This window comes from Marmota marmota, unplaced genomic scaffold, assembly GCF_001458135.2.
Source record: "Marmota marmota marmota unplaced genomic scaffold, marMar, whole genome shotgun sequence".
Classification (NCBI taxonomy): Eukaryota; Metazoa; Chordata; class Mammalia; order Rodentia; family Sciuridae; genus Marmota; species Marmota marmota.
The window spans coordinates 16,652,574-16,667,163 of record NW_026000164.1 but is presented as its reverse complement, the minus strand read 5'-3'; the positions used below and the strand labels follow the sequence as shown (position 1 = coordinate 16,667,163).

Below are 14,590 nucleotides of genomic sequence, written 5' to 3'. Positions count from 1 at the left end.
ATCATGATCTGCACTATCTATCTATGCATGTTGCCAGATCTTTTAAGATTTGTATCTATTATGACTCTTTTTTTCAACTGGAGAACAAGGGTTGCTTTCAGCTCTAGAATTAGGACTCCAAGCTCCACTATCTCATACACTGCCTTGCTGCTCTCGAGGTGCAGGAGACCCTCAGCCTGCCTATCATTCAGGTTTTCCACAAACTGGTTCCTCTTCTCCAGTCAGCCCCAACTCCCCTGATTTCTCCGTGGGAATCCCTTCCTCCAGTCATATTTCTCTCCTGTTTGCTACACAAGACCAGCTCATCCCTTGTCCCCAGCCTTTGCCTGCACCCTCCTCTTGCCTGGAATACCTTGCCTCAGCTCTCCAAGCATCCAAACCTCACCCATCCTCCACATCCCAGACCAGCCTCCCCTACCTTTTTGCTTCTATTTCCTAAATTGTCTTTTTGCCCATATTTTCATCTGCTATTGGAATATCACCTTTTTCTATTCTGAGTGATGTTAGCCTAACTAGATTAGCATCACCCCCAGAAAGAAGAGCCTATATTTTTTAACCAAGAATATTACTTGACACAAAAGAAGTACTGTAGCTACTAATGTTACATAATCCATAAGTTTCCTAACATATAGTGCTTTCTGTTTTGCTGAGTAGCAACTTTAAGGTACTATTGAAAGACAGAGAGAGAGAGAGAGAATATATGTTGAGGATATTTTCTACTCTTTCCACTCTCTGGATTTTATTATATATCCAGGGGAATTGATAACTTAGCCATAGCATTTCACTGATATAAATAGAAGTCAACAGACATTTCTTATTACCTAATATTATCCAGGGAAAGGAAGGTGCCCCCTAGGAGCTCACAGTCTAATTGAGCATACTGTTGATGCTTTTTGTTTCATTCCCCTTTCCTGCTATTTTGTTTTGCTTTGTTTTGAAGATGAAATCACAAATCCCAAATAAGCTCATAGTCAGCTGTGCTTGTAAAATATATTAGGCATAGATTTTATTCAAACATAAGTGATTATCTACCCAAAATGCTTAAAAATACATTATCAGTGATTTATATCATATATATTTCCAAGTTTTTAACTGGTAAATGAACTTTATAATCACTTTTATGAATTCTAGGGCTGGAGATGTGGCTCATGGCAGAGTATTTGCTGGTGTGCATGAGATCCTGGATTCAATCCCCAGTACCAGCAAAAAAGAAAAAAGAAACATGGATCCTAAAGGGATATACTTTTTTCTAAATATCCAAAATTTGACTTCATATTTTCTTTGTTTAAGCCTATTTGTAAATTCTCCCTTATTCTTGAACCTGGTGAAAGAACCTCAGAATATTTTTCCATGTCTGCTCTATAAGTATATTCATCTTTTCTGAGCAGTGGAACTTTGCAAGAGTACCTTCCTGCATTTGAAGTGGGTCACGTAGTGACTAGTGTCATCAGATTAGATTACTTTGTTGGATTTTCTTGCTGAAAAAGAAGGATATTCAAAATGTTCTAATATATATATATAATGTATTATAAAAGGACTTTCATTATTTCACTTCTGATGGCCTCTCAGCCTGCCCTTCAAGTTGATCTTTCTTTCTTTCTCTTTCGTCACACACAGACACACACACACACACACACACACACACACAGCCTTCAACCCACCCACAAAGAACGACTTGCAATTCTGAGTCCCATGCTATGTCGCTTTCACACTTTGCATCAACCTGAAGTACTTTTCTTTCATCTTTGTTCAGCCTGTAAATTGCTATTTATATTTTAGAACTCATTTCAATTGTGAATTTTTCCTTCTCATCATTTTCTCTAGACTTCCACCATAGCCCCATTAACTCTTTCTTCTGTGCCTCTCCCGTATAATATACAGTTCCCATCATAGCACCGATATTTTATTGTCTTTATTTGTGAACCCATTTGTCTTTCCATCTAAGATTGTTGAAAGGCAGGAACTCTGTCTTGTTTGGCTTTGCATCTCCTAAAGTTTGTCTAATATTTGGCACAAAGACCGTATTCAATTAATAAATCATTTTCTTCTCAATTAGTTATTTTCCTTCTGATCTTCTTTAGACTAGTTCTCAGCTGGTGGTCAGTGGTAGCATGGCCAGCAACACTGCTACATAGTCACAGTTTTAAATACTCCCTAAATAAAAACCATTATGATAGGATACATACAGATGGAGTTCTGAAAAGTTTCTGAAAGGGTGCCTATTTGTACAATGGTTAGAGATGAGTTATTTAAAGTTGAGGTTTAAATGCCCCTCCCACAGCCACCAGCCAGATGCCCTTCCTAGTCAGTCTCCCCTGGCTCCAGCAAAAATAACTCTATTCTGACTTCTGCCACCATAAACTCTCTTTGCCTTATTTTGAGCTTCACATAAATGGAATCTAATGGTATACATACTCTTTGGTGACTACTGGCCGCTTCAGCATTATGTCTGTGATGTTCATGCATGAGAATTTTTGTGTGCACCACTAGTTTGTTGTTTTGCATTGCTCTGCAATATCTAACTATATGGCTGTTTCAGAATTTTACTTTCTGTTCTATTGTCAACGGACATTTGAGTTATTTCCAGTTTTTAGGTTAGCCTTGAGATTTTCTTTGGGAACAAGACTATAGAGCATATCTTCAGTGATCTGCTTTTTATTCTTTTCTCCTCCTTCCTCTGACAGGTAATGGATTGCTCTTTACATAGAGAGTGCCTTTTATGTGCCTATTTCTATATAATTTTCCCTCTTTTAAGGAATCTTATGGAACAGTGGGGAGGCGATTAAAAGTACACAAAATATTATAACAAAGAAGTTAAAGGAACAGCTACCCAGTCAGGATTTTTTTTTTTTTTTTTTTGCTACTGGGGATCAAGCGTAGGGTCTCAAATATTTTAGGCAAGTGCTCTATCACTTGAGCTACATTCCCAGGGCTAGAAGTGAGCATTTCCATTTTTTTTTTTTTCCATTTTTTTTGGGGGGAGGGGTTGGGCTGGGGCCTCGGATTGAACTCAGGGGCACTCAACCACTGAGCCACATCCCCAGCCCTATTTTGTATTTTATTTAGCAACTGAGTTGCTTAGTGCCTTGCTTTTGCTGAGGCTGGCTTTGAACTCTCGATCCTTCTGTCTCAGCCTCCCAAGCCACTGGGATTACAGTATGCACCACCATGCCTGGCACCAGTTTCTTTCTTGAAGACGGTTCTTTCTTCCCCTTCAGGACCTTCCCCTTCCCAAGGGAGCCAGTATTCTGACTTCTCCAGAGATTTCTTTTGCCTGTTTTTAAACTACAATAATAATAAAATCTTACACTTATACTACTTATGTCTGATCACTTTTAACTAAGCATAAGTTCTGTATGACTCATCCCTGTCATTGTGTACATTTGTCCTTTATCATTGCTCTGCAGTATTCATTGAATGAATATACCACAATTTATTTGCTCATGCCTATTGATAGATCTGAAACTTGCTCTTCTTTTTGACCATTTTAAATAAAATTGTTATGAATGTGTGTATTCTTGTCCTTTGATGAATAGGAGCATACATTTCAGTGGGAGATATAATTTTTTGAAAGATGATTTAGTGGAATAGCAGTGGCAGTTCCTCAGGCACCAATTTCTGAACTTGTGGCCTTTTACCAACTGGTTCAGTAAAGAGCAGACCCATTCAGAACAGTTGAAACATCACACAAATCACAACAGGGGCCAAAAAACAGAAGGCAGGTTTCCTTTCGGCCTCTGTCACGGTTGTGTTTGTAGGTATTTTCATTGTTTAGTAGCCAGTTACTATTTCTTGCTGATAGTAACTGGAAGGACAGTGTGGTATGATATGTTTTGCTAACTTGTAGTTGATTATCCTTCAATAAACAACGGTTATTGTCATCATCAAGAATTTGTGACACCCCCTCATTCCACAACTTCCTCTGTGTATCATGGGGACGCAGTGTGTGTACCTGAGGTAGTGAGTGGATTTTTATGACCATGTTTTCCTTCCAATTCTTCTATAGCAGTTTCCCAGAATCCTAGGTTCTTTCATCATCTCTGAACCATCCCTGCACAGGAGCTAGAACAGCACACATAAAGACAGCATCCTTCAAACCTTGTTTGTTTTTCTAAATTGTGAGTTAATTTATATATCTTTAAATCTCTAATTAGCATATTTTGTTTTATGTATAAATGTGTTATAGAAACTAAGATAATTGGATGAAATTAAGTGTTTTGCAGAACTATCTAAGACCTTCAGCTACAATAAATGTTTAGTCCTTAGAACCTTGGGAATCAAGATGTGTTCATAACAGTAGTAAGTAGGCTATGGTCCACTTTACTCAGGTTTTTGACCCACTACTGAGCATTATAATTGTATTCCAAATTTATCTTTTCACCCTCTTCTGAATGTGCAGTGCATAACTTATTTAATAAACAATTAATGAGCACCTGCAGTGTGTTAGATACTTAGCTAGGGTAGAGTCACTGGTCAAAAAGAATTTACAGTGTAGTGGAAGAGACAGCCAAGTGAACCGGTGGTTACCATAGACCATTTAAAGACTAGGCTGAAATTATTTAGTCAGTGGGAGATATAATTTTTTAAAAGATGATTTAGACTAGGCTGAAGCACAGAAGACTGGCATTTACGTTAGACCAAGCAACCCTTTGGTGAATCTTCAAGGATAAGAGTCATGAGGAAGGAAGACTGTTCCAGGTATAGAGATCAGGAGGCACAAAGGGACAGAAGCAGGGATTATCCTGGTGCAAGCAAGCAACTGCTGGTGACTCAGTGTGGTTAGAGCAGGGGCTCAGTAGAGATGGAAGGAAGGCTAAACAGGTAGACAGGGCCAGAGCTTAAGAGGCCTGGAGTGTAGGACAGGGTGTGGGTCAAGAAGGAACAGACCTGATTTCTCCACTATGAAGAACACTGGTAGTAATACTTGTCAAGCATGTCATTGGTCTTTAGTGTCCTTGACAGAGCAATCAGGAAAGAGACATTTCCAAACCATGTTCTAGAACATTGTTCTAGTAGATGTAAAAAGATGGGCCATGAGAAAAAACAATTATTTCAGTAGTTAAGGAGAAGATTGAATACTATATACACTTCTTCAAAATTCACAATGAGAGCATATTAAAGGTTTTCAAAGTCTTCTAGTAAAAGAACCACTTTAGTTTTAACTCACCATTTTTTTTTCGAGTTTTTTGAGCTTGGAGTCAATTTTCTATATTAATGTCATGCTGTAGAACCCCATTTTGACAAACAGAATGGACTGTGTCTCCACGGTCTGAACATCTTCATTCCCTGTTCTGTTTATGTTGGTATGCTGGGGATGGCGCATGCCCTTCAAGTGTTCCACAATCAAGCTTCACCCTCGGTCCTCAGTGATTCCTCTTCAATGTGCAGGACCAAAGAGCTGGTTCTTATAGATTCACTTCTTAGATCACTTTGTATCCTTGTCATCAACTTTGGCTGTTTATTTTTCATAGCAACTTTTTTTAATCGCCTCGCCTGTCCTTTTCTCCTCACTTTTTATGTCATACTCAGACCATATGACCTGCTTTTAAGTTCCAAGAAATGTGAAGTGAGTTGTTGCTAAACAAATATCAATCGTTTGTAATGTATTTAATAGAAACTATAATGAATAAAGTCAAGATCTTACTTATTATAAAGTCCTTATATTCTGCATTGGCAAACCTCAAAATTAATAGAGTCATTATGATGCTAAAGAGATCAAATAAAAAAACAGGATTGACTTTGTTAAAAATTTAATATTTTCAACATTTATCTGTCAGAGCCACTGATTTGGAAATTGTTATAACTTCTCAAAAAATGGGAACATTTTTTTTTCCTGTAAAAATCCCCATCATTTTGCAAACTGCAGTGTCATTTTCCTTGAAGAGAATGTAGTGATTGATTATCCAGAGTGCTGCCATGACAAGGTAAACCAACCAAATAGCTGGAAAATTGTATGTAATCATATAGCATCACCTAGGTGTATGCTGAGCACAGCCATTAGAATTAAGCCATGCCATTCTGACCATTCCCTGCTGTACATCCTTCTCACCCCGCAAACATGAACCTCCAAGGAAGGGGCAGAGATGCTTGCGGTCACCTCTGCCCCTACAGATGTCATCAGTGCAGTTCTTGTCACCCAGATGCACTGTGGTAAATACAGTGCAAACCTACTTCACAGCAAGAGATTTCAAAATGCAGAGACATCTGTATCAAACATCCCTCACATATATGACATTCAGAGAAATGTTCATTAACATTCTTTTATTAGTAGTATAATCCCGAAGGTCCTGAGGAACTATAAACAAGGAGAGAAAGGAATCATGGGAGCTGAACAAAAAGGAAAGGAGAAAGCTCCCTCCTGAGAATTCGGCAGTGTAGTCAGGAAGGCCACACGTACCTGTGATGACTTGAGAACTATTACACTGTGATTCAGCAATGTCAAGGTAGTGTAATGATGAGCAAATTGAATACATGAGTCATGAGAGTGATCAAATTATCCTTGGTTATCAGAGTACTAAACTGAATCAGAAGAAAGGAAGGGGATACCCAAGCTACCCCAGACATGACTATCAATACTGCGATTGGGAATAGAACCAGGCTCTTTCTCTTAATAATTAGAGTAATCTCCCTGTGCTCATCTTCCCTGCAATGCTTTAGATATTAAATGGGCTCCGTTAGGATGGCTGACTCCTCTCTCCTTTATTAATTGCTGTCCACTTGTTTTAGGATACCCTGTGTTCTGAATCAGGATGAGAATTTTAGATGTTTCTACGCATGGGGACATGTAGCCAGGCAGAATCAATTCCTGTCACTCACTCACAAATACAGAGGAATGGGATTATGGATCAGGGTGAAGCTGCAGTGCTTTAATCTTAAAATCAATACAGAAAAGGAAGTTGAACTTGTGGGGATTCTATAGAGACTGTAATTTGGTTTCCTAAGAGGTTTGCCTTACAGAATATAACTGTTCCTTTCTTCTCTCCTTCTAATTATTTTACTGAGAATGGAAAGGGGAGGGGAAGGGGAAAAAAGACAGAAACCTCTACAACCAAATCATCTTGAATAAGCATGCAAATGTAAGTCATAATTCAAGCTAATCCTCCTTTGTGTTGAGAAAAGCTGTACACTTTTATCCATTCTTTATTTAAAAAAAAATTAGTCAAAACCCTGTATCCTATAGCCTGTATTTAAGCATAATAAAATGCCTTTGATTCCTTCATAGGTCACTAGAAAAATGTTTTTAATGTTTACTTTTATGCCTGAGTCTACTATAGCCTATGTGATCTTACACAAATAAATATTCAACACACTTGTTATTGACCAAAGGATTCCAGGTTGCTAAGCATGTGATTAATATTTACTCCCATGTAATTCTGCTCCTTTTGAAAGAGACATGAACTAATGGTTTTAAAGACTCAGTCTTTTTCTTAATCAGAGATTTACAGCTAATTGAATATGCCTCTTTTCAGATATAACACTGATTTGTGGCACAGTACTATCTATCCAACTTTAAAGTGGGCTTATTATTTTTCCCTTTGGATAGTTCTTTAATTCAGTTTTAAAATATGTCTGAGTCTGTTTGGATCCTGTTCCTGTAGTGGTGACGATGATGTTGTTACAGTTTGGATTTGAAATGTCTCCAGAGGCCCGGATGTTATGTTAAAGGCCTGTTCCCCAGAGTGGTGCTGTTGGGAAGTTGGAGAGAACCCCCAAGAGTATAGGGTCTACTGGGAGGTCTTCAGGCCACTGGAGGCATGCCCTTGAAGGAGGTTTTGGAACCCCAGCCCTTCCTCCTCCTCCTCCTCCTCCTCTTGCTGCTGGCCATTAGATGAGCAGTTCTGCTCTGCTGTGCACTTCTGCCATGATGCCCTTGCCATAGTCCCAAAACCACGAGGCCAGTCAGTCATGGACCAAAACCTCCAAACTATGAGCCAAAATAAACCTTTTCTCTTTATAAGTTGATTATCTCAGTTATTTGTTAGAATAATGGAAAGTTGACTAACACAGTAATATACTCTGATCATGGGAAAATGTTTGAGCTGTGAGCAGAACTCAGGACTAGCGCTGAGACAAAACAGTTTGGTGAAGAGAGCAAAGCCTGGAGCCCTTGCTTTATTTGCTTCATCTTTCCAAGTTTCTTTACACTTCCTTTGACTAGGGGTGATTTTGGGTGATGGGTAGGGGTGTCGAGAGGAATAAATGAGCTGATGCATGCAAAGTGCTTAGCACTGTACCCTGCACTTGCAAGAGCCCCATAAATGTTCATGATAGTCATGATGATTATGTGAGTCTCGAGTGAGAAAACATATGCTGTGCATGTGAAAACGTTCTACAAGCTTTAAGACAATACAAATGTTGTTGTTAATAGATTGATAGTTTTGAAACTTTCAAAATAAACCATGAAAGGCTTTTTCTTTATGCTGCTTATCATAGGTCACTCCTCTCAAAGTAGAACCCTGAAGGTTGAAAATCAGGCTCCAACTGAATATGCATTTTCTTTCTTAAAAAACAAAGAGATATCTTGTGACTGACAAGAATTCTTCAAAATCAGTTTGCAAATCCTTATCCTATGTCATTCCAGAGAAAATACCTTCACAGGTCTTTGGAAGACCCAGTAGGATGTAAGATGCTAATTTTGTTCTTGATTTTAGTCCATGTTTTTAAATGTCACATCCTTCAGGAGAGTTCAAGTGTCTTCAATTATTACATCCCTTCATTTGTCCTTCCTTGTCCTACACATTACCTGAGCACGGAAATCTCATGAGTTTCTGTGTCCTCTTTTTCATTCATTTCCAGAGCACTATCATCGTGGAGAAGACGGTGCAAGACCTCATGAACCTGATGCATGACTTGAGTGCATATTCAGATCAGTTCCTCAACATGGTGTGTGTGAAGCTCCAGGAGTACAAGGACACCTGCTCTGCAGCCTACAGGTAGAGCTTCTGCTAGGGCCTAAGCAAAGTCACTTTAGAACCCCGGGGGTGGCTCTGATTAATGATACTATCTTTGTTGCCTAACTTCCACCTTAAGAAAAAAGATCACTCCTGAATTTTTCAGGGGGCCTGATAGAACATGTTTCATAGAAATAGGCTTTTAGATTCTTCCATAGTCATCCTGACTGAAGGAATGAAAGAGACCAAGAATCAGAGACACATAAGACTACCCTGGAGTGGCCCAGCTGAGGGTGTCAGCCTTGATTTTCATGAGACTCTAGAATTGTAAGGTTTGCCGTCCTCAAGGAAATTTCAAACCTTGATTAGTCCATCTGGTGAGTGAAAAGATCCTTTAAGTAGAGCAATTTGAAACTCTTAATAATCTATAAAGTACTTCTTTTTCATCCTTACAAATGTATTCTCCCTGATGTTTGATCTATAAGCTTCCTACCTTCACAAAAGGACAGTTTTGTGGTGATGTTTTCAATATCACTAGAAATGAAAAACTAATGTTACAAACTTGAAAATGGTTAGTTATACATCTGATATATTTTCTTTGGGTTGAAAAACCTTTCTGGGCTTATGGAAGAGATCATAGTCCTTCTCACGGAAAACAAATTTAGGAACAAATGATGATCTTGTTGGCAAGACATAGGACAATTATCAAAGAAAGGAATGTGGGCTGGGCATATGGCTCAGTTGGTAGAGTGCTTGACTCACATGTACAAGGCTGGGGTTCAGTCCCCAGCACCACACACACAGACACTCTCTCACACACACACACAAAATAGGAATGTGTGGTAATATTCTAACATGTATGAGATATAACTAAGGATAGAGAGTTACAGAACATAGTAACTGTACTGCAAAGGTGATAACTTTATAAGACGTACTCTTAGGGCAGAAAGAGCAAAACATGAGCAAGACTGGAAAAGGATGGTGGCAGCCAGGAGTGACTTTGCAGAAGGAGGCATATGTGCTGGGGAGATGACACTTAGGGAGGTGCAGCTCTGCAGGGGCGGAGGGGAAGCACTAGCATAGTTGCCTTGCCTTTGGAGGGAACGATGAGAAGGAAGTTTGACTGGAATAGAGCTCTCAATGGAAGGTAGTAGGAGATAATGTTGAATAGAAAGAGTAAGACCAAGCAACATAGTCTTTTTAAAAAATGAGACTTGGAAATATAAACATTGTATAGTAAATACTAAGTGAGTCCGAAAGCAGTGTTTAGGGGAGATTAATCAGACAGAGTAATACAGTATAGATGAATGCTCAACCTTCTTCTTTCCAGCAATAAGTGGTATTTGTGCACACCTACGTGAACCAGTTAAAGAAACCCAACCACTTTACCGAGATGCACTCCCAATAATATTTTATTTTTTTCATTCAATTATTAATTCATCAAAAATTATTTTGGTGCCGCAGTCTGGCTGGGCACACAATCACGAGCCACCACACAGCTTGTAGATTCAAACAGCAACTTTTTATTCCCGAACTCACACCAGCCGTCTACAATCACGTTCTGGGGAAATCCACGTTCTCTGCCCAAATCCACCTCCACTGGGCTTCTGTCTCCCAAAATATACTCTGAATCCCGTGAGAACTCAAGGGGAACTCAGGCAGCAGGATACGCCCTATTCCCAGCAGGAATAATCTTAAACCTTAAACCTGGAACCTAAACTGGGAATGCCCTAAACACGATTATCTTAAACCGGGAACACCCTAATCCGCCTTGGTCCTTGAGCAAGGTCACCTACATTCAATGTCACTGCAACATGGGGTATGCTGGCAAGGAAATTGTCATACCTACTTGGCTAATGGCTCCCAGCATCTCCCCCCTTCTGATTAATTAAACAAGCAATGTGGCTTAAGGACCGTGCCTGGTANTGTAAAAACCAAGATCTTAGACAAATGTAGTAAACAGAACTAGCCATCTCTTTCTTGTTGAAGAAAAATCTTTCTACAGGATACCATGATGGTCTCATTAATATACTTAATAACTCGTCTTTAAAAAGCCATGGGCTACATTTTTGTATTGTATCAACATATGTCCTAACTGTTCTTGGTCTTACTGGGGTGCCTCTTTCCTCTAACAATTTTTCTTCCTCGGAGGCGAACAACTTCAAACCTTGAGTCAACCATTTCCCCCAGTTTGCCTGAGAAAGTTCTAGGGATAGGCAGCTTGAAACAAAAACAAGATAAATCAAAACAATAACACATTGTTTTTTGAATTGGTCACCCATTCTTTCGCTCTTCCTCAGGGGCAAGCAATTTCACTTACCTCCAAGCTTTAGACGTTCCCCGTACGGGCCACCAAATGCCACAGTCTGGCTGGGCACAAAATCACGAGCCACCACACAGCTTGTAGATTCAAACAGCAACTCTTTATTCCCGAACTCACACCAGCCGTATACAAACACGTTCTGGGGAAATCCACGTTCTCTGCCCAAAATCACATTCTCTGCCCAAATCCACCTCCACTGGGCTTCTGTCTCCCAAAATATACTCTGAATCCCGTGAGAACTCAAGGGGAACTCAGGCAGCAGGATACGCCCTATTCCCAGCAGGAATAATCTTAAACCTTAAACCTGGAACCTAAACTGGGAACGCCCTAAACACGATTATCTTAAACCGGGAACACCCTAATCCGCCTTGGTCCTTGAGCAAGGTCACCTACATTCAATGTCACTGCAACATGGGGTACGCTGGCAAGGAAATTGTCATACCTACTTGGCTAATGGCTCCCAGCATTTTGGGGTTAAAATTATACATATAATGAATAACTTATAATAAGAGTATTTAAAAAATATTTACTATACTAATTCAGATAAAAAGGCTAAAAAGTATATTGTTGTGTTAACAGAAATCTTAAATTTATATTTTTTAGATTCAAATTCGTATAAATATTTTTTGCAGAAAATTCCATATATCCCATTAGGATAAAATTCATTGAGGAAGTGAAATAGAAATAATATTCAAAGAGAAAAGAAAATACATCCAACTGTTAAAAAAGAGCCTTTTCATCTATATTTTAATGGAGGGTATAAAATTATAAATAACACCTGTGAAAGACACTGACTTAGGATATCTGTCTTGATTGGAATTTCTGAGCCATACATATTGTTTTTTTCAGTTGCACAAAACCTAATTCCAAAGCAGTTAAAAAGTTGTACCAATGTCTCACATACCAAATGAGAATCTAATAGCATATTTTAAATATTAAAGCATAAATAGTAAAAATGTCTTTAAATAATGACATTTTAAAAGCATTGCATTTTAATTTTGCTTTTATGACTATGTTGAACTTCCATTAAATTTAAAACTTTTAAAAAAGCAAGTTCTTCCCTCTTTTTCTTTTATCTGATTATGAGTACCCAATAATTTCTCACAAATAATAAGAAGTTATATAACCTGACTATAATAAGGTAAAGTTGACTCTAGAATCTAAATGCCTCTTGTAGTCATTTTTATAGTATTGTTATTCACCATATTTTGACAGAAAATTTTAAAATTCTTGCAACATTATTCATCACAGGTGCTCTTTTTATCGTAATTTTTGATCCTGCCTCTCAACATGAGATGTGACTGGAAGCTATGTGTATTAGTCTGCTTTAAGATGCTATAATAAAATGTTTGAGCCAATTAGCTTATATAGAGAAAAGGATTATTTTGGTTCACCATTCTGGAGGGTCCAGTCAAAACTCAGATGATCCCATGGCTTTGGACCTCAGCCAAAATAGCACAGAGTGTGTTCAAGCATCTGTTAGCTATTTACTGAGCATGTGCCAAGACACTGTGTAAGTGTGTGGGAAGAAAGAACTTAATCAGTGACTGATTCTACCTCTAATGAACTTATATTATAAAGGATAGAAAGGGAAATATGAGACAAATGATCATAATTTTATATATAATCTTCACACCACTAATTTATGACAGGAAATATGGTAAGGTAAGGGAGAAAGAAATCACTGAGGGAAGGATATGAACCAGGCTTCTGGAAAAAGAGGAGGATTTAGAGAGTCTTAGGCAGGGGAAGAAAGGAACCAGAGCAATGTCAAGGAACTGGGGGTACATTGGGGAGGGAAGAACAAGTGAGTGAATGTGCAGGCTTGGAAAGGAACGCTGTAGTCAAACTGCAGGGTCTTGAATGCCAAGCTCCAGGAGCGGGGCCTTTTAAAACTAGGTAGTGGACAGCCACTGACTGGGTGTGGGTAGACAGCACCAGGCACAGGCCTGTGCTTCAGGGAGATTTTCTGAGTATTTTTTAAGGTGGACTAGAAAAGTGAGAGTGGGCAAGTAGAGGGGAGAGAGATTAAGTCCCTGAATTTAGGGGAAAGAAAGGGATAATGGAGGGGAAGTAGACAGCTCAAGAGGAATTAAAGAGGTAAAATTTTTAGGTTTGACTGTTAGTTGGCTACAGAGAATAAGGAAACGTTAGGAAGAAACACTGGTTGAAATTAGCATTATCTTTTCTATTGCTGTGGTTTGGTTTTTTTTTTTTTTTTTTTTTNTAGTATGCTAATAGTATTTGCTGTATTCATTTTCAAGACAAAATCTTCAATTTACCTTTACTTGAAAAGCATAATTTCATTGGATGTACCTTATCATATTTTCACTTCCTTTGCTTTTGATAATTTAAATATTTTACTACATGCTTATTATGGTGTACTATTGATAATGAGAAGTCCATTGTAATTTTTATTTTTTTCTTCTATTGACAAGAGGTTTTCTTCCTCAGACTTTTTTCAAGATTTTCTCCTTACTTTGCTTTTCTGGAGTTTGAGGTTGACATTCTTAGGTGTATTTTTTGGAATTCTGTTTGCAGTTCTCTGAACTTCATGGGTTTGTGGTTTGGTTTTTGTTATTAATTTTTGGAGTGTGAGCTGATACTATTGCAAATATTTTTTTCTGTTTCATTTTCTTTTTCTTTGTTTTTTTTTTTTTTTTTTTTTAGTTGTTGGACACAATATTTTTATTTTATTTATTTATATGTGGTGCTGAGGATCGAACCCAGCACCTCGCACTTACTAGGCGAGTGCTCTACCACTGAGCCACAACCCCAGCTCCACTGTGGGTTTTTTTTAAAACATAAATTTAAGATCTTACATTTACCCATTAAATGTAATGTTATTTTTAACTCCTTATTGAAGTCTATTAAGGTATTTTTAAATCTTCATTCTGTCATCAAAAAATTTTAAGCTATTCTTCCAAATTCCATGTCATTCTTGATTTTAGAAGCAATCTTTTAGCTTCTTTATGTATGTCCTGAAAAGAAAAAAACAAGAAGTTGTTCAACCTAACAAGACAAAGTTGAGGAATTTTGGAATCTACTTCTTAAGATAACTATGTTACTTCAGGAGCCCCTTTGGTTTTCTAACTAAGAACGTGGACTTTAGTTCAAGAGCAGGCCCTGCAGCCCAAGTGTGAATACCAGCTTTCTGCCTACTAGTTATATGAACTTGAACAGCTAACCTAGTCTCTCTGTCTTAACTTCCTCATCTGCAAAAAGGGATAATGATAGTTCTTTTCTTTTCTCAAGGGGTTTTTAAAAAATACTAACTTTAAAAAAAAATTTTTTTTTTAAGTAAAATAGTATGTCCCCCCTCACACAAAGATGAGCTTCTGTTTTGTTGATAGCAGTGTGTGGTGGTGATGGCTGC

The 14,590-nt window shown here is 38.2% G+C and overlaps 1 protein-coding gene across 1 annotated transcript in view; it reads left to right on the top strand.

Moving 5' to 3' along the window:
- Window positions 1-14,590, top strand: part of Exoc4 (exocyst complex component 4) — a 771,143-nt gene that overhangs the window by 599,344 nt on the left and 157,209 nt on the right. The window contains exon 12 of the mRNA XM_015493819.2: window positions 8,797-8,933. Within this exon, the coding sequence (XP_015349305.2) occupies window positions 8,797-8,933 (137 nt within the window). The remainder of the gene's footprint in view (window positions 1-8,796; window positions 8,934-14,590) is intronic.